This window comes from Strix uralensis, chromosome 15, assembly GCF_047716275.1.
Source record: "Strix uralensis isolate ZFMK-TIS-50842 chromosome 15, bStrUra1, whole genome shotgun sequence".
Classification (NCBI taxonomy): domain Eukaryota; kingdom Metazoa; phylum Chordata; class Aves; order Strigiformes; family Strigidae; genus Strix; species Strix uralensis.
The window spans coordinates 19022215-19042817 of record NC_133986.1 but is presented as its reverse complement, the minus strand read 5'-3'; the positions used below and the strand labels follow the sequence as shown (position 1 = coordinate 19042817).

Sequence of the window (20603 nt, the reverse complement as noted above, 5' to 3'; positions counted from 1 at the left end):
AAAGTAAACTCACTAGTGAGTGTGCTTACTTGGGACTGAGATTTGAGGCATGGTTACATGTACATGGTATGTCTGGACAGTGCTTGATTACAGCTTTTAGGTGTTAAGAATGGATAATAATAAGAAGAATGGATAATAATAATAATGGTGATAATTTATAATAGGTACTATTTATAGAAATCAGAATTTGAGTGCAGACCAAAGCTAAAGATCTTGAGTAGTGATTTCTATTTTTACAATTCTGCCAATACTTGTAATCTAAGGTGTTAACAGCAGTGTTTTGTAAGGACATTCGTTTTGTTTTAAATGTGATTTTTTAGCTTGCTAATACCCCTTTAAAAGGCTTTTATCCTCCCAAGTCTGTGTATTGCTGTTTGCTGTCGACATGTGAATGGTTTCCCAAAATGCCTGTAACATGTGTAAATGTTCTTGTTTGGGGAAAAAAAAAAATCATAATCCCATTTTTATAACTCAGTGGTGGATTATGAACTTTGGTTGTCTTTTTCTTTTTAAACTGTGTCTTACAAAACACCCCCCACCCCCTCCATAGAATTGGGACTTAATGGCAAATATTGCTGTGACTTTTTCGATGAGGGATGTTGCAGGAGAAGCATAAAGTCTGATGGGAAGTATCATCTCTTCCCGGATAAACAAATTTGCCAGGCCTCTGAAGTTTTTGCTGTAGCTGTTTACAAATCAAACACCAACCTGAGTTCATATTTTTCTCGTGGTGGTGTGTGCTCTGGAGCCTCCAAGCGAATGCTGAGCGGTTTAACCTTCCAGGCCAGGGGAGGAGAGTGGATGCCCACGTGGCATCACTCTCTCTGTTCCCCTATTTCTGCAATGGGTGGCTGCAACCGGGGTGTGCATTATCCAGAGTCAGGGGTAAAGAGGAAGGAAAGAGGTTCTGACTGGTGTGTGCAGTAACCTGTGTGTATCGCCTACCACTCCGTGTGTATCACACACCTGTTATGAGTTTCATCTCTCTGCTGGGTTTGCATATGGGCACTTGGAGCTGAAAGAGGTGGTCCCATTCTTGGCACATCTCAATTTGTCTGTGGCTTGAGTGGTTCTTCTTCCCCTTCCTCACCTCCCTACAGCATCGTGCTTCTCTCACTGCAGGGCAATCAGAACAATCCCAGAGAGATGGCATTTCTCTCTTCTTTTTTCTTGGTTACTTTCTTTCATTTTGGTTTGGTTTTTTTTTTTACTTTTCCTTTGTTTTACTTTTCTTTCTGTTGTTTTCCTTTGCTGACACGTGGTTGGTTAATATGATGAAGCCTGTTATGACACTGTTGTTCTTGCTGCTGCCGCTGCTGCTGTTGTTGATTATGCTGTGTTCCCAGCTAACTGCATGTCTTTTTTTTGTTTTTTGTTTGTTTGTTCGTTTTCGTTTCTTTGCAAAATCCCTCCCCCCCACTGCCCCTTCACCTCCATCTCTTGTGTCTCCTTGTGACATGGTGCATCTTTGTGACTCGGATGGATTTTATTCTGACTTTCCTTTCTCTGCTCGCCCGCTCTATGCGTATTTCACTGTTTTTGATGTGCATGGACACTCTGTGTCTGTCTCGTAGCCTATCAGAAAGTTCTTCATCCCCCCTCAGACCTCCGACCTCCCTTTCTCTCCCCGACCCCAAGTCTCCTTGGACCCTGATGCTTGTAGGAACGCCTCCAGGCCTGGACATGTACTCCAACCAAAGCCAGCACTTCAGCCCAACCCAAAGACGCAGACTTTGCCATCCAAGAGCAAATTGGCCGAAAAACCACTCCAGTCTACTAAATCCAACCCACTCCCTACCAGCAATACCAGCGCCCCCTCTTCCCAGAACACCCCTGTGCAGAACGCTCAGGGCCGCTCGCCTGCTGCCGGCTTTAACCCACAGCTGGCTGTTCCTAAAGTGCAGACCAACCCTATGTCTCCTGTTAGATTGCTCCCTTCTAGTACTGACCCAAGCACCAAATCTATCCCCATCATACAGGTCACCCCTCACCCCTCTCCAAGGGGAAGTCCCCTCCCTACCCCCAAGGGGACACCTGTCCATACGCCAAAGGAGAGCCCAGCAGGCACACCCAACCCAACACCACCATCCAGCCCCAGCATTGGAGGAATGCCATGGAGGACACGGCTCAACTCAATCAAGAATAGTTTCCTGGGGTCTCCTCGCTTCCATCGCAGGAAATTGCAAGGTGAGTACTCACCCAGACGGATAAGGTGGTTCTGGTTTAGGCAGACATTCAGCAGCAAGTTGATACCTCTCTGTGGCTCTGCAGATTTCCTGTACTGAGGACTGAATATTGGTATTGAAAATGGGAGTGATGGCATCAGCCAGCCCTAACCCAGGGCACGTGCACAGGCTCTGTCATGCCACTGCTCCAACAGCATCTCCTGAGCCCTGTTCACACTCTAGTCATACAGCTCTTACCCTCCCTGTTGTGGCTCTTAGAACACAAGAAAATTTTATCTTCAGCTTCTCTGCTCGTTTTCTCAGCAAATCTAGAACTCTGCCGGTTCCCCTATGGCTGTACTTGGCTGCCTCTCCACAGCCCCAGGCTTAACCTTCTGCTGAAAAAAGATAGCCAGTGGCAATAGGCTGAAATTGTCCTGATCACAGCTTGTTTGAACTTGTTAATGCTTTTTTCACCTCTTCTGCTAATTGATGTAAAAATCTCCTTAATACAATCAGTGGTTTCTTATCTGCTGGCCGGTTTCAGTTTTCAGAGTCTCTAGAGTGTTGAGATGTGCAAAATTTTCCTCTTCAAGCTCCAGGTGGCTTTTTGCATTCAGGCAAAGTCACATGCATTATCCTCAGATGTCAGCAGCAGCTATCCCAACACCCAGTGGCTTTACAGGGTACTGGGATGTGATCCCACGGGAAAGGAGGATTACAGCCATGAAAGGGTTAGATTTTGAACTGTGATGGTCAGGGACATTGTCTCTGAGATGGTCAGAGAGCTGCAGAGAATTGCAGCAGTGGCTGAGCTGCATCCAACTGGGCTTTGAAGCAATTGTAGAGCAACCAAACTGGCATGGTGTTTGGGTGTGAACCAGAAAGCATTGAAGCCAGTGCAAGGTTACATAATGATTTAAGGAAGAGTAGGGTGAGCCTTGAAATGCAGCACTTGATTAGATACAGTGGCCTAGAGACATACGACCAGTGTTCAAGTGTCATGACAGAACTAGTCTGCAGAAGCAGTGGGCAAATGCAAGAGGGCGTAATGCCAGAATTGTTTTGTTGATATACAAGCAGAAAATGGAAGGTGTACTGAATCATCCATTTCTTTTCTCCCTCCCTCTCTGTGGCTGTGTGCGCATGGGCAGTACCTACACCAGAGGAGATGTCTAATTTAACCCCGGAATCATCCCCAGAGTGAGTAATTTGCCAGTATACTACTTTTTTGCCCTGCATACCAATGTCATTTCCTTGCCTGAACGTCATAGGGTGACATATTCTGGATCAGTATCTGACTGTAACCTGTTATCCTGTGAGTGGGATAGAGATGTGAAATGGTTCTTCTGCTGAGGACCCTGGATAAAATCTGTACCTCAGTAATAACAGTGGAGTCAACATGTGATGAAACAATCTCCCAGTAACCACCTCATTTTTTCGTGGCTTGCTGAATTTACTAGGTTTGTAACATGCTCCTTGTCCCTTCTTTCATGTGGTTGTCAAGCTGATCACTCTTGGGGAGTGGAGAGGATAATCAGTGGCTTGTACTGGCACTAACTATGCACTAAAAAGTCTTCCTCTTAGAACAGGGGAGTTTGCCTCCTCAGGATAACATGCAGAAGCTTCTGCTAAGATAATTCAGAAGAATCTTTGGCTGCGATAGTAAACGCAGTGTTAATTCTAGGCAGCAGCACCGGGACATGTAGAAGCTGTTTCATATTCACCAGACTCATTCCTAAAAGTCAGTGTACATTTCAACCATTTCACTGCACAAATGTGCGTCACTGCATGGCAGGATTGGAAGTCCCTGCCAGAGAGTGCTGCTCCAAACACTTCCTGATATATGCAACAGATGCCAAATTATTGCTTTTTATTTTCACAGCTTGTGTTTGTGCACCCAATGCCCATAGACTTACCCTGCCAACCAAGGCAATTTGGCCTTTTGTCAAGATACTTGGGTGAAATATTCATGAGTCATAGATGGAAATTTTGGGCCCAAAGTTTTGTGATTGGTGACAATGGTATTGCCTTAACAACTTTCCCCAGACCTGGCATTTACCTGGTGTAAGATGGGCACTCTGTATCTCATGCTGCAGAATGGAGAGGGATAAAGACTTCAGGAGAGGGAGAAGTAGGGAACAGTAAAGGTTAGTAAAAGAAATCCAGGAAGAAAAATGGAATAAATTGTGTTTTCAACACTTTGGAGCATTTACGAATAGAGAGGCATGAGAGAATTTCATAAAATGAACGCATCCTTATCAAAGAAATATATGATACTCTCATCTCAAATGTTTTTAAGGCCATTGAAGCAGAAAACCTTCAGAATTAAATTTCTCCTCTCCTCTTCATGCATGTATGTTGGTGGAAGTTTTTCTGTTAATTTATTGCCTTCTCTGCTTCCCACTCACTCTTTAAAAGCTGGTATGGAGAAGTAGTGCCTATCATTTCAGGCAGTTTGGATGCAAGTCAAAGCCTAAGGCCCTTTTTTCTTTTTCTGTATAATTGCCAAATTAATGAGTTCAATTGGACTGCACCCTGCAGTAAACATAATAAAAGTCATAAAAAATAATGAACTGGATTATATTTTAACGATAGATGTCTTGTTGCTCAGTGCCCACTTCCACATGTCTTATTTTTTCTAGTATTTTCTTCCTTTCTGTAAGAAATAAGATATCCTTATCACGAGCTGTATTGACCTCATGGGTTGAGCAATAAATACATGTCCTTGCTCTGTTACAGCAATGACTGCTATTCATTTAACAAACCTGATGATTAGGTAATACACTTTGACATGTCTGGGTAATGATATTCTTTCTCATATGAAAAAGTCCTAGAAAACGTGTTAGGGATGACATTTAAAGAGACATAGCTCCAGCTGCTTTAAACCTGCAAAGCTCCATTTGCTTGAGTAGAAATGCTGTTATTTATGCCAAGCAGGTAAACCTCTGGAGGTTATAGATCCATGCACTCAGGGACAAATAGTGAGGCTCTCCAGAAGGCGATGCGGTCAGACACTCCAAAAGTAGGAAGAGGCAACCTTATAGCAGTGAGCAATTCAGTGTGAAGTAATAAAGCACCAGCCTCCATTTTCATGCTAATCTATTTGCTTTTTCATCAGCTGGACACCTGATTAGATTCCCTAGAGTAATCTACACACCCAGCCTCCCACACATACCTCCTATCTCCCTCCCCCTTAGGTGGTTTGCCATGACAAGAGAAGATTGTTAATTTTAAGTACATTTTTTACTGCTTACAGCCTGATCTTGTGAGATTCTAGAGCACCTCACTCAGGGTGCTGAGGATCCTTGATTCATACCCATTTTATCCCAAGTTAGTAGCACTTAATACCTTCTGAGAGGAGGGTAACCTTTATTGTGTCATTTTACTCCAAAGCTGCCCCCTCTTCTTCACTGGGCCTATTGCCCGGGTGTATGAGCACAGCTAGTTCTGCTGATTTCGGGGAGAAAAGCCAGTGCATGTGTGCTATGTCTTGATTCTGTTCTTTCCAGAAACAGGAGAGGCCACTGGCATCTATTCCATCTTATGCGACAGCAGCAAAATAATTTAGTGAATTCCAGTGATTTACAAGCTGGAGCATAGCCCTGGCTACCAGTGAATCTTCCAGAGTCAGTGTTACTGACGATAACCTTGCTGAATAAAAGAGCCCAGCTGGACTCTGGAGACTCAAGACCAAGCTTCCAAGCTGAACAGGAGAAAAGTCACACTCCCTGTGTGCTGGGGCCCTTTCAACCTGTGCTTGTTAAGAGACCTATAAATGAAGGACCAACAAAACCATTCATGAAAATACAAAAATGAAAAGCCGTATTTTAACATGGCAGACCTGCAATTAAATATGCACACTTTTTCCAGGCCCAGCTTCCATGTGTGACATAACCCTGGGCCCCTGGAGTCCATATAGCCAACGCCAGTTCAGATTATGATACATACGAGCCTAAGACAACCAGCCGTTTTAGATGGATAACCAGGTGCTAATTTACTAATGAGCGTAGACCCTTTACATGCAGGGAGCTATTGCCCCAGCTCTCCAGGGGCTTGCGGAGTTGTTATGGTGTGTGCGAGACACATGAGCTAATTAGTATGTAATTTCCTTTCACACTCTAACCCTGGCTCCTTAACGACCCATTTAAATGAGAGGCCCTTTCTTTACTGCTCCCTATGCTAATCTCTGGCTCGCTGGTTTAGTTACAGCTGCCTATGAATATTTGAGGGAGTGACAGTTTTCCAGCCCACTTTAATTGAGTGGGGGGCACTGGTTTACCAAATTGCAAGTGAATCTTTCTGTACTCTTTTTTTTGGTTGCCTGCAGTAAGTAGAAGCAAATGATTATTTGCACAGCTGAGCAGTCTTCCAGTTGTGGTCTTTCTGCTGTGTGCATTAAATGGCCAGTGAGATGACAGTTGGGTGATTCATGAAGCACTCTGGAATGGGGAATGTGTGCAAATTGGTGGACACTGCTGAGGTCAAGCTTTGTTCTTTATCCTGAAAGTCTAGACTTCAGATTAGTTTCCTAGTTTGCTCCTCTCTCTCCTAGTCTCTACCCGTCCTCATTCTGCCTCAGTCTGAGTCTTTGCCACGGAAAGTGAATCTACTAATAACTCTTCCCAGCTGTTTATGGCTTTGCTGGAAAGCTGCTGTTCAGTAATCCTTTTTGCAGATGGCTCTCCTTGTCTGGAGAGGTTGTCATCTTCCACTGAGTGGTGAATGTCCGCCAAAACAACTGAAAGCCTATTGCTTGCCATCCTGCAAACTGGACTTGTCATGGCATTATAAAGTAGCCTGTGGAGGAAAATAACAGCAGTCTCTTGGTGGCAGGTCTTTTCATTTCTGACATTTTCATGCTAAATTCTTCCCTACTAGAATATGGCTGATTTCAGTGGAATTTTCGCTGGGTCCAGGTTGGTCCAGCAATTTTTCGGCTGTATCTCATGGCTGACAGCATCTTCCCTCCCCTCAAAACCGCACCTGTCAGAGGTGCTACCTTCAAGTTCTGGGTAGTGTGTCTCCCAATGACTTTCATGTCCCTGCATTTTTCCTTTAGCCTGTGTAACTTAAAAGGGAATGTCAACAAAATGCATTGAGGTGGTGAAACAATAAGCAAAGTCAAACATTTGCTGATACGATCAGTGTGAAAAAACAGAGCAATTTCATCACGAAACCACCATCTGATGCTGAAAGGAACTGGGAAGTTGGACTGCTGTCAGTGGAAAGCCTGAACTGTGTTTTGCATGGTGTTGATATCTTCTCTCTTAGTACTGAAAATTCATTCCTTTGTAGGATGGCCAGAGTTCACTCATTAGACGCCCTGAATGGGACTAATGAATGGGACAGTCTTTGTCCTGGCCCTCTGCGTAAGAGTGGATTTCACTCAGTGAGAGATTGGAGGTCCAGTGAAACCTACAGCTTGCTTTAAAAAGCAAGATCCTGTGATTGCACTGTCAGCCCAACAGGAAACCTTCAGAAAAGGAACTTTCCAAGTCCTAGAACACCAAAGGGGTTGAAATTGAGTGGGAAGAAACTTAAATCCCTGTTTTACCAGCATCCGAATATTGTCACAAGAAACAGATATCCCTGGAGACAAACCACAAATGTGTCCCCTGGCTTATATGCACTTTATGTATGCAGTATTAATTGGTATATTGGCTCAGTCAAAAGAGTTACCATGACTCCTGATTTTTCACTGCTGGGGACACATGCTGCCAGAATAACACTGTGTGGTCCATCATTTTAATAGTTTTCACAAAGTGAAATGTTCTGGGTGTTCTCTGACACTGTTTTCCACTTACTATTAGTAATAATATCACATCTGGAGTGTTATTAAAACTTCCTTGTGTGTTTTTTAGTATTTTTTTCTAGCTGGGGTTAGGTACTCAATATTCTAAACCATCTCTTTCTTTTCATCATGTCAGGCTTGCCAAAAAATCCTGGTTCGGTAACTTCATCAACTTGGAGAAAGAAGAACAGATTTTTGTGGTCATTAAGGACAAACCACTAAGCTCCATTAAGGCTGATATTGTCCACGCTTTCCTCTCGGTAAGTCACCCCAGCTGGCTCTTGGAGGCATTGCTCCCTGCTCAGTTCCAGGCCTCCTTGCGCTATACGTTACTGGGCAGGGTCTCTGCTCCTTCAAATGGATCCTCTGTGGATTTAATTTATGTTGATTCTGGCCTCCACTGGACACTGTCTGAATTTCTAACTGTAGATAATAGTCTCTAAGGTGAGAAAAGATTTCAGCCTTCCTGGCAGGGTCTCCAGGTTGTCAGTGCTTGGAATATCACTGCAGTTAGAGCACACTGCTTGGTGCAGTATCGATGGTGATTTGCTGCTTTGTCAAACTAACATTACAGTCACTGTCTGGGCATCAGATTGGGTCCCCTCTGCTGGGAATGCCCTCCACCACCTCAGTCAGACAAAAATCCTGGCTCACATCTGCATTCGTTACTTTAAATCTCCTCTTCAATGCTGTATGGCGGGAAGAAGGGAAATTTCCTCTGGTGACCGGAGTATCAGTTGTTGCAGATGCCATTTATTTACAGTCTAAGAAAGCAGAGGGAAATTGTAATTTTTGTCCTATAGAAAGTCCTTATTCTCATTGTCTGAAAGTACCAATGAAGAAAAAGTACAATTTTTGAGAGATTTTTCAGTTCAAGGTAGTTGACAACATAATTAGACTTTTTTTCAATAGAATTAAGAGAAGGAGACTTAATTTCTTACATCGTTTGTTGAACTGATATTGTTTTCCACAAAATACTGCACTCCTTTTTAGTCTCTGTGATGCTGCAATGAATTTCTTCCAAAAAAACAGCCATAACTGTACAAGCATAGAAGGAGCAAGTGCAGTATAGTAGCATGCATCAGACACTGGTATCCAGCTCAGATTGGTTGGAAGCAGCCATGTTACTATATCCATTTCATGCATTTAGCTGTGCTTGTGGGTTTTTATTGCGCCGTAGTGTGCACTGCTGTCTCTATTGGTGGTCCTGTGCGTACCCCACATGTGTGGGTTGAGGTGTGATGTAGTGATTTGTGTGCAAACCCTATGAATCATCTCTTACAGCCAACTTCAAACTTAAATGCATTGTCACAGCCTGCTAAGTAAGTCCTTAACGTCAGCTTCTCAAAGAACTCATCTTCATTTTTCCTCCTAAATTAGAGGCCAGATTTCCAAGTGGTTTGGTTTATTTTTTTTTTAATCTGGTCCTTTATGAAGCAATAAACAGAATGCGAGTATGTTAAATTTTGGGAAGGTATGTTAAACCTTTTGGCAAGGTTACTGCTTGAAAATTAGGCAGTTACGAAATTCTACCACGGGTCTGAAGATACAGATATTGATGATACCACAAAGCTTCTCAGAGTTCTTTTACATATTGATAGGAGTTGTGGTTTGCATAAGTTATTTGCAGGCACGCTTTCCCTGTGGATATCCCAGGCACTTGTCTAAGTGTCCACTCCACATCCTGATGTCTATTTGATATCATAGAATCACCAAACACTTGAGGTTGGAAAGGACTTCAGGAAGTGTCCTGCTCAAAACAGGATTGGCTGTGAAATCAGACCAGGCTACTCAGGGGGGTTTGTATATCCAGTCTTACATCCCACTGACTTTTATGCCCCTTCCCTTAATATCAGCTTTCACTCAGCGAAAGGCATTTCTCAAAATGATGAGTAGGAAAAGAAAGACTGAGTGTATGAAGTGGTGCAACATGTATAAATTTATAAGCATGCTGGGTATTCCACCAATAGTCAACCTTTAGATTTAGGTCAGTCCTGTAAGGAGCAGTGCATTCTTCTGTGGTGCCAAGCAACCTACACTCTTACTGATTTCAGAAGAACACTGTACGTTACAAATTCAAGTCCAGAAGCAAATCCGGCAGATCTTACCCACTCTGGAAATGTGTATTGTTCTAAATCGAATTTTGCAGTTTTGTTCCCTTTGTGCTCTGGTTCTACTGTCTCCTTCTACTGACCTGTTTCAGATTCCAAGCCTCAGTCACAGCGTCATCTCACAGACAAGTTTCCGTGCAGAATACAAGTCCACAGGAGGTCCTGCTGTTTTCCAGAAGCCAGTGAAGTTCCAAGTGGACATAACATACACAGAAGGGGGAGAGGCACAGAAGGAGAACGGGATCTATTCTGTCACTTTCACACTCTTATCAGGTAACCATGGCAAAGCTGTAAAATGGGTACAAGCTGGTTTTGTCCTTGCTGATATAGAGGCCTGCCAAGAGAGCTCTGCCAGGGGAAAGAATATAACTGTCTTGACCTCAGGGCAAAATTCAGATGGGGCAAGGAGGACATCAGGAACAAAAATGGTGTTGGTAGTGATGGAAGTGCTGGGAGGGAAAGAGATTCCCAAAGAGGTGAAGCTGCCACCACCATGATTAGTGCTAAAACGGCTGCTCTCTGCATCAGATTTGAAGCATCTCCCTGTACTGTCTCGTTGTTTCACTCAAAGGTCTCAGTGTCTCAGCTGGGCACTTTGAGGCCACTGATTTCTTCCTTCTGACAGAAACATGCAATCACCCTTCTCTTCTGGGTGGCCACATGCCCACCACAGGGTTTAAACAAGCAAACAAAACCCCCACACACACCTTTTTTGTCTTTACAAAAGGAGCCCAGAAGCCATCCTTCCTCCTGTTAAGGCCAGCACACCACAGTCCTTATTAACATGGGGGCTGCGTAATAGTGCCTCAAAGCCGTGCCTTTGGCTGAAGGGCAGATACACTGTCGATGCACTCCTGGGGACAAGACTGAAGGGAAGATGCTTGTGGTCCTTCCCCTCCAGCCTGGGTTGTATGAGGATTCGGCTCCCCCTCCTCTCACAGCCATTTGTGCCTCTTCTCTCCTCACAGGTCCAAGCCGTCGTTTTAAGAGGGTAGTAGAAACCATTCAGGCACAGTTGTTAAGCACACATGACCAGCCTTCAGTGCAGCAGTTATCAGGTAAGTGGTTTCTACTGTTGAGCACCTTGCTTCAGCAGGGACAGGAAGGTGAAGTGCCTCTTGGTACCAGGAGGCTCAGGGGGACCATCCCTCTGATTACAGCAAGAAATAAGCTCCATTCAGACAGAGCAGTAACTCCCCGCACCCACCCTACTCCTCCCTCTCTCATTCCCACTCCAGTGCTCCCAGTGCATTCCCCAGTTGAACAGCTTCTGCCCACCTCCCGCCCAAAGAGCCATTTGCCCACTTCTCCATCAAAAACTGCATCATCAGTAGATCTTCCCGATTTTCTCCAGCTCCAAAATCTCCCAGAATAGGGACACGCTCTAGAAGATACCTGATTTTCAAACCCTTCAGGCATGCTTTAGAAACCTCCAACTGCAGAGGGTCCCAGAACAAAGTTGAGAGCTACTTTAAACTTAGCCGTTAAGAGGAGCATTTTCAGATGGTCAGAAGGTGGCTAATAGCTTCCAGTAGTGTGATCAAATTCTTGGCCCAGTACTGTTGTAGCACAGATCGTATACTAAGGTTCTGCAGAACTATGTTTTATCTATTTTTAAAGTAAACTTCAATTCCTCATGGTGGTAAAGAAAGCCTTAGGTGTGTGACCCTGTGCAATGACATAAAACTGAATCTGCAGGCAGCCTGAACTGATAATACAGAAACTGGCCTCATCCCACCATATGTAGCAGATGTTCACTCTGAACACTAGTGGTGACACACACACAGAAAAAATATCAGTGTTAACTCTTCTAGCCTTTAAAAGGACAGAACAAAGAAGAAGGTGAAAACTGAAAACTTAAGGAAGCTTAGCTATTGGGAGTGCTTCAGGGAAGGAAAAATGAGGAGAAGCAGAAAGAATGTACAGACACAGGGAAGAAATAGGAGCAAGGCAGAGAGCAGAGGCTGCAGGAAGAAGACAAAGGTGTAGGAGGAGTGGGAAGAATTTTCCCACTGTATGATGATGAAAAGATAGTAACTAAATATAATATGTAAGAGCCAAATTCTGTGCTTGACCTTTGTCTGAACAAGCCAAGACAAAAGTCGGGGAGTGAAGCTGGCATTGCATCCTGCAGTTACATCCCAGATGTCCTTGGCTCATTGCACATATGGGTTACATCCTTCTGGTCTAACAGTGTGGCTTTAACAGCTGAAGATAAAATAACTCCATCTAGAAGAGTGTATGCTTACTACATGATGGAGAATTGTGCTCCATTCAGGAAATACTATTTTCCAGTTTGCTTTTGCCCTCCAGCACTGCCTCACCTTCTGCATGCTGGATCACAGGGGTGCCCAGCACATGGGTTATCTTGTTAGGAAACAGGAAAGGTGAGGATACTAGAACTATGGTTGATTCAGGTTTTTGCTGTCTGGACTTTTGAAATTAAATCAAACTCAAGGAAGCAGCCAGAATTTTCTGCCAGCCCTTCCTCTTGGGAAATGATGGGGCCAAGTGGGAGTGAGGGGAATTAGATAGAAAAGCATCCTTTAAGTCTAGTTCATGACTTTAAGTCATGTTCATGCTGCATGAACAATGCTCAAGCATTCCTTGTTTCTTAGGGAAAGAAGTGTACCCTTATGTTCTGGTGAGGAAAAAACTGTTAAAAAAGTAAATAACGTGGTGATCTCTCTTAACTTCTTCACCCTAGTATGTGCTAGCTACTGAGGTTCTCTAGAAAGACTTGGACCCTGTTGCACACTTGCATGTGAAGCAGGATATCTCCCTAAGAAAGTCATATTATAGCAGGAATAAACCCCATTGATCTGACTAAGGTTCAGGGAGATGTCTAGGCAAACTGTGCTGTGAGAAATGTGTCTGACTTACAGTTTTGCTCTGGTTCTGGAATGGAGAAATTGTGTAAGAGATGCAGAATGTCTTTCTACTGCTTAAAGCTACATGAGAGCATGTCATTCTAGCAGGGAAAACCCAGCCTGATCTTTAACATGCAGTGGAACGGATAACTCCACATGGAGCAAAACCAAAATGAATGGTCTCTTGAAACTTAAAAATGAGAATTCCCTCATCCAGGGAGTTATCCAGGCAAGACAGCTCATGAGAGAGAGGGTACCTGATCAGGAATATGCAAGTGTCTTGAAAAAGGGAGAAGTAATTCAACATGAAAAATTTAGGATTGAGCAGAGTACAAGGAAAAGAGAAAAGGAAGGGGGGAAAAGGATTGTTACCAAGAAGAGACAACCTGTACATCAAAGTAGAAGCCCTGTGGTTCACATCCCCAGCCAGTGAGAGAGTGAGGGGAAATAAAGTGATAAAGGGACAGAAAGAGTTCACATTCAGCACCTTGCTTAGCTGGGTGGCTGTGGTTGGGAAGATGTGTGCAAGAGCTTCCTAGAAATTGCTGTGGAATTCCTCGGCATTTCTCACTAGAAACAAGGCAAAGTCTTCTCTGTTTTTCTTCTTCTCCCGTATTCCCAGCCCTGAACACCTCACAGGAATGGTGGTGGTTGGACTCCTGTTCAGGTTCATGGTTTGAGGATACTCTGTAGGCAGTCCACTGCTGTAACAGAACGAGCTCACAGTTCACTTTGACTCTCCTCCTCCATGGCTCTGAGGATACTGCTGGCTCTGACCAGCAATACTGACCCAGCACTGGAGATTTTCCTAGTTCATCGTGCACAGACATATCCTCTGTGTGGTTGTCTCCCCTGCCTTTTAGTTCAGGTGCCATTAGAGGTAGGATGATGAAAACCATCTGTGAAAGGTGCGTGCATGTGAAGTGAGACCTGCAGAAGGGGAAGACTCAATGAACACAGTATAAAGCCCAACAGCAAGGCCTAATAAGCATATGGCACAGTCATTCTCTCTCCTGCCCCTCTTTGATCCGTTATGCAGCATGCCAGCCCACTAAGCCGGCTTGCCTGGGTTTCAGAACGCACTTTCCTCTTTCTCATTTCCTCCAGCTCACAACAGTGTTTGTAGATGTCGTGTTGCCCATGCATCTCTGTGTGTGTGTGTATGTGAGCCTGATATGTACCTGATTTAGGCAGATGTGTTTCTGTGTCACACTTGAGCACCTTAAAATCTCCCTTCCCCCTGGGTATCCCTCCATTCACTTCCATTTTTCTTTCCTAAGACTGGCTGTGCTTATTCCTTCCAACATACTCTGAAGCAGGAAACTAGCTTCCCTCCCTTACCTGAATAAGTGTGTAAATAATTGAAATCTATCCCAGAAGCTAATGTAATACTTCTAAAATCCACTGTCCAGTTGGCCAAATTTAGTGCAACATACCAGCCTTCTACCTTAATGTTTCAGGACATTAAATCCTCTGTGGTATAACTGCTGAGACAGTACCAGGTCTACAGACTCATGACTGGCCCAGAACAAGTAGACAGGGACTGATTGTTCATTTTTTCTTCCCAATGAAAGAACTAGAGGCCATCATACGAAAGTAGTGGAAGCCATGCACCAAAACAATATTGGAAGGCATGTCTCCATGCAATGTAAGACCTGTGGAACTCCTCACTGAAGCAGGTTCTGAATGTGAGGAGCTTGCAGATGCTCATCTTCCCCTGAGTACTTCTTACTCACAGGGAGGCTGGACAACTCCCTGGAAGAGAACTCCCCATGAGGATTGCTAAACAGACAAACTGCAGCAGGCTCAGGAACCTGACCTGAAAGTGGTGAGAGAGTGAGGTAGTCTTAGGAGGAAGCGTTCTCTGTGCTTGGCCTGCTGTTACATTCATGCATGTATGTGTGGCTGCTGATGGAGACAGAGCACTGGATGGTTTGGGTCTTTGATCTGAACCAGAGTAGCTGTCCATGTGTTCTTGTTACTGGTATCACAAAATCCGTTAAGCCCAGCAAGACTGGATCAAGAGTGAGGATCGCTGTCTGTGAGAGCGGCTGGCCTTGTCTCTCATCCGTGTATGGCTCCATCCAGGAGCTTTATACTCAGAGTCTGTACTTTGGTAATCCCTGGGCAGGACTGCCCTTTGGTGGGATAAAAGGATCTCTCTTCATCAAGGAAGATATCTCACATTTGTGCCTTTGTTTCAGCCCAGTACTCTTTCCATTAAATCATAGCCTGTTTTCCTCCAATGCCTTTGCACAAAAGAGTAATAGAAACATCTGGTGAATAGGGACAGGCAAAAGCCATCTGTGATCATTCACAGGGTATCAATTTTTATTTCCCTAATATTTTCTTGCCTCTCTGGGCTTTGGTTTTATGTGTGGGGTGCTGCATAATCTTATTTTTTCCCATTTTCCCATGTTCTGGGCAATCAGCAATACTGAAATAGCCTTTATAACTTCTTTGTAATAGGTTTTCTGTTTCTTTATTATGTTTATTGGCTTTATGTCAGATTTTAACCATTGGCATCTCAAAGTTCAGAGCATCTCAGTGTTACTGCTGGAAATGCCTTTCATCAGCATAAACAAGTGTTTAGAAACCAGATCCAGCTTCAAAATAGGGCAGTGCAGATTCTTGCTCACTGTGTGTATCTTCTGTATATGCACCCAAACTCTCCTCCTGTGCTGGTGTACATCTCAAAAAGCAAAACATGTTCATGTGACTCAAAAAGTTTTGTTAAGAGTGAATTCTGTGAATTCTGGGTGTTCACCTTTGTGGCTCACAAGAGCTGTATGTTGGCTAATTTACTACAAAAAATTAGTAAGAAACTTACGGTTTCCAAATGTGCAGAGGATTTTATCGCCAAGACAGAAAAGGGAGTAAGGAACAAATGAAGTGCTTTGCAAGGTAAACTTCCAGCTGCAGACTCAAAAGAGGGCTATGCAAATGCCAGCTTGGAATTGGACCAAAAGTCAGTTTTATCCGGGGCTCATCCAGGTCCCAGGTTTATCTTGTTTCCTCCATTCTTGTGCAATCCTTTACGTCTTGCTGCTCTTGTAGTGTCTGGGGCAGTCATGGTTCCCACCTATAAAAGATGCCATGTAATGTCTGGTTGGATTGGCAGAGCACTTTTTTTGCTAAACAGCTTTAGTTTTATTACTAAACAGACTTCATTAAAATTAACTGAGTTGTCCTGAAATTAAGCATGTAGAAAAAAGTCCAAGCTCTCCAGAGTTTTGATAGGAGAACAGTGAATTTCAAATAAGCACCCAAACACTGGGGAGTTGGAATCTAAATGATAACTGCCTCGGACCAGAGGAACTGGTGGGTCTCTTGACATCATCTCCCTTAATGGAAATGTTTACTGGGGGCTATGAGCATCTGGCAGGAGATGCTCAGTGCTTTCTGGCGTCTAGCCCTAGGTTTGGAGATCTCAGAGGAGCAGCTGTTTGGGTGAGATTTCCTGGGCTGGGATGAGTCTCAGCCTCAGAGATATCAGAAGCATCACAAACCAGGCAGCTTGATTGTGAAATTTGTGTAGGATAGAAACACAGAAATTAAAGAAAAATGAAAATCAGGAAAGAAGATTCAGCAGAACACTAGCATTTCTTTAATGGACTGAGAGCTTAGCCTTTTGAAGGAAGATCTTATTTTAACCAAAGCATTTGCCATCTGTTAATGAGCTGAACTGGGTGTCATTTATGAAAGAATCCTGGTCAAATCCAGAGCGTGAGTGACTGCCAGCAACCTCTATGAAATAAGGAATTGCCTTATCATCAGAAGGATTGAGATCTGACACTGCCACTATGCTTTAATTAAAAAGTTAAACAGCACACATTAAAAATGCAGTTACATGACCCATCAACGCTTCTCAGGCAGCTAAAGGCCTTTGGACCCTGGCTTTATTCACCTCACATAACACCTGGATCCCACAGTCACTGGGTTATGGATTATTATCCATGAGCTGAAGCTGACTGCCAAGAATCTAAGGCTTTCTAATTAGAATGAAAATTCTATTTTAAAATGAGGAAATATTTTATCATACAGAGAATTTACTAAAGCAGATGTTACAATATGATGGAAATGAAAGAAGTATTAAAGTAATTATTATAACAGAGGAGCTGAAGGCATATTAACTGTGTTAGTCTTTCAAGCGATGCTGTAGGAGCGACTGTTCCTGGTGTGCTCGTGTTTGCTGTGCCTTAGGAAGGGGGGAAAAACAACCTGATCATGTCTTGGAAAGACATTAATAGCAAAAATAAATTCCTGTGCAGTTTCTGGGACTGGCCATGGCAATGCAGAGAATGCACATTGTAGTTTTACATAAAAGTTTTAAGAAAGACAAATCAGAGGTTTTATTATTGTTCCTTTGATATTTTTCCGTGGTCTTACATTTCAAAAAAGGGTTTGTGTTTTTTCCTATCCATCAAAACAAGTTCTATAACCTGCAAATTTAGGTTTTTTAGGAACAAAATGGAGTACAGAGCCCAAGATGTTATGCTGTCAAAAAGCCTGTTACAATCCTTTTTTCCTGCTGTAGATCTGACAGTTTGTATTCTAATCACATGATTAATGTACATAGACCTGTTACCCAGCTTTAAATGAAATACTGAAAAGAGCTATGCTGACTGCAAGCAACTTAGAAAAAGACAGTATTCTGAAGTTATAACTTAAGGAGACGTGATTATTTTGAATTTGTTAAAATTAAGAAGGAGACAGAAACACCAATTTCGGGAGAATCTTAGTAAACCAGCCACAATGTTTACCTACTCTGACATTATGCAAATACTACCTTTTTTGTTTCCAGACTGCTAGTTACTGTGTGGCCAGTCAGTCTGGATACACTTGAGGGGAAGATTCCAGGTGTTGGAGGTGGGAGCCAGAGACAATCTTTCAGTCATATTTGAGACTTGCCTTGCTCTTATGTGTTTTTTCAAAGCAAAAGTTCTGCTAATGATTGGGTGAATGCTCTGAGCTCTACCACTACAGATCTGTATTACACTGCTTTACAACAAGGTGTATTTGACTCAGAGGGGGCTGGACAGGAACGACTAAAAGGCATGAGACAACAAACTTCTCAAAGTTATCAAAGAAAAAAAAAAAAGATACAAACTCTTGACTGTGACTTCTGGTCATTGGCTCAATCAGCAGCTGTAGACACTTTCTAAACTCATTAGGCATCTTCAGGGAGAAATGTATTTTGGGAGCTTAATCTGCTTTCACTCAGTCAGACTAGCCAAAGAATCTCAAAGGAAGGTAAACTTGTGCCCTCTGACACCTCTGATCCCTTGTTCCAGCTCTTGAATCCTCTGTTCTCCTTCACCTCCTTCCTCTTCCTCCTTTCTCTTTCTCTCAGTCTTGTGCCTTTCTGAGAAACCTTCCATGGGTATCATCTCCCATTGACCTCTGCCAGCCCGCCTCCGACCTCAGGATGGAGAGCATGTAACTGCTGCGTAGATGCTTTGACCAGTGTCACTGAACCAAGCACCTGCCCTCTCTACTCCCGGCTTTCCCAGATGATCTGTGCAGCACAGGCCTGTCTGCATCAGAAAAAAATACATATCCATGCTCTTCTAGCATGGATTGAGCTTACCCAGGCATATCCAGCACCCCTTCCTCCTTTTTTGAAATTACTTTTCTCAGTATTTAAGAGGAGGAATGCTGAGAAATCATCCTCCCTCTCCCCTGCAGACTTTTCAGCAGATAGGGAGCAGTTAGAGCTTCCTAGCAGTTAGGGATTTTCAGCATATGTGTGCATGTTTCCAAGAAGCCTATTTCTTGAATACCCAAGTGTTCATTGAGCGGTCAGGCAAGAGGAGATCTGAGACTGAACTGAGTGCTTTAACTGTTAGCCACTTGCTCAACAGCGAGGGCTCCACAGTGCCCAGCACTCATGGACGCAATGATTTAGATCCCAAATGCAAGGGAATCCTGGCTGGCAGCAGCAGATCTGGCTTGCCAGCAGGGTCCATGTGGAAGTGTCCAGCTGGACTGGTCCTTTCTGCTTTAAAGCACACATGTAGAGCAATTTCTGCTTATTGCACCTGAGTAAGAAGCACTCAGAGGCTGTGGCAGTGGGAGCTATACACAAAGTGGACAGTAATGTCTTAGGGCCAGATTCTGCCACCCTTTCCAGAAATAATTCTATTGTCTGCGAGTAGTGACGTTGAAAGCAAGAGGAGCAAGAGAGTAAATGTGAATGAGAGGCAGGGTTATGTTGAGAACTTGGATGTTATCCTTTGGGGGTCTAAAAGATGTTTTTGAGCTGTGTTTTGAGCCTTCTCATTCCATGTCCAGTAGCACAGTGCTGCATTTCCTCCCTCTCTCCAGGTTTTTGATGTACATAGATGGCTGGGCATTTGCTGGCTGTTGCAGGCTAACTTGCAAAGCTGGCCAGGTGAACCAATGTATTCAAGGCTTTTAGTTTGCTAAGGTGGTGGCAGAGTATTTCCCACACCTCATAAATGCCTTTGTAGCTGTGATAAAGAGGTGGGTGGAAGCAGCGGGGCCGAAGCAGCGCCCACTCTCAGTCACAGGGCCCGGTTTGCACTGGCGGACAGTGGGTGGCAGAATTTGGCCTGGGTTGTGTAAAGACCAAGATGTGTATATGTTTCCTGCTTCAGGTAATAATGTGCTAAGTTACTACTTTATGCACAGAGGTATGGAAACCTTTTTTTATGTTTTTCCCTCCCTCCCTCCTCTTTCCGTTCTATGATCCAGACACCACTAACTGTATGGAGTTGATGACTGGCAGACTTTCCAAATGTGGTAAGAACTTCCTTCCCTTCTGCCTTTTCTCCTTCCCCAGCCCCTGCTGAGCAACATAATAATGCGCCGTCCTGTCCCTTCACCTGTTCCCCTTCCCTACCCCTGCTCTCCCACGCTCTTTTCAAGACTGCCCACCCCGTAACAGCCCTCTATGTCTTTCACTTACCTGGTGGACACAAGCATATGCCCCTTATTCTGTTCCTCCCCATCCATGCACAGGTGCACAGGCTCCACCACCGCTTTGCCCTTCATAGCACAAGTGTGTGGTGTTGCACTTGAGATTCCCTCGCTCACTGTAACCCAGGCCAGTGATTTTCTTTTTCTTTCCTGTTTTTTTTTTTTCTTCTTTTGTTTACTTGCTGCCTTTGATTCATGATTCTTCAGTCCCTTTTCTGCAGTGAAGCGGAATGCTGCCCTGCTAGCTGCTGTCTCCATTGGTTTCCTGCTATTTATTGAGACAGGAGTGCTATGTTATTTAATTCCATTTTGCATCCAGTCCCTTCTTCCCCAGATATCCTTGGGGTAAGACCCTTTTAAATCTCCCATAAGACACGCTGCATATTATCTGTCAGACACTTAGCCAGTGTAAACTGTCATAGTTCCATTCTGGTCTTGGGGAAGGACCTTGTGTCTCTAGCTGGAGGAGTAGTGAACCTACTGGAGATTCTGAATTTTGCTAGGAACGAGAAAAAAAAAGTTTCCTGCAAAACTTGCTTGGAGTTCCATGAATTTTGGTTAACTTGTTCCTTGCCTTCCCTCCCCCTATCCACACATGGACTGTATTCTTTCTTTCATTACCTGTGCCCCTGCTGACTCCTCTGAATACAATGGTGGAAATACCCAAATACCATAAGAGAGGTTTTTGTCTTATTACTTGTATCTTGTACAGAAAGGTTCT

At 43.8% G+C, this 20603-nt stretch overlaps 1 protein-coding gene across 13 annotated transcripts in view; it reads left to right on the top strand.

The window, feature by feature from the left end:
* BRSK2 (BR serine/threonine kinase 2) overlaps positions 1 to 20603 on the top strand; it is a 319001-nt gene that overhangs the window by 284376 nt on the left and 14022 nt on the right. For 6 of the 13 annotated variants that reach the window (XM_074884775.1, XM_074884773.1, XM_074884776.1 and 3 more), the window contains 6 exons: positions 1575 to 2187; positions 3320 to 3368; positions 8096 to 8219; positions 10163 to 10343; positions 11039 to 11128; positions 19658 to 19705. In XM_074884775.1, coding sequence (XP_074740876.1) covers positions 1575 to 2187; positions 3320 to 3368; positions 8096 to 8219; positions 10163 to 10343; positions 11039 to 11128; positions 19658 to 19705 — 1105 coding nt within the window. The remainder of the gene's footprint in view (positions 1 to 1574; positions 2188 to 3319; positions 3369 to 8095; positions 8220 to 10162; positions 10344 to 11038; positions 11129 to 19657; positions 19706 to 20603) is intronic. The other 7 variants (XM_074884784.1, XM_074884782.1, XM_074884785.1 and 4 more) reach the window with 3 other exon arrangements.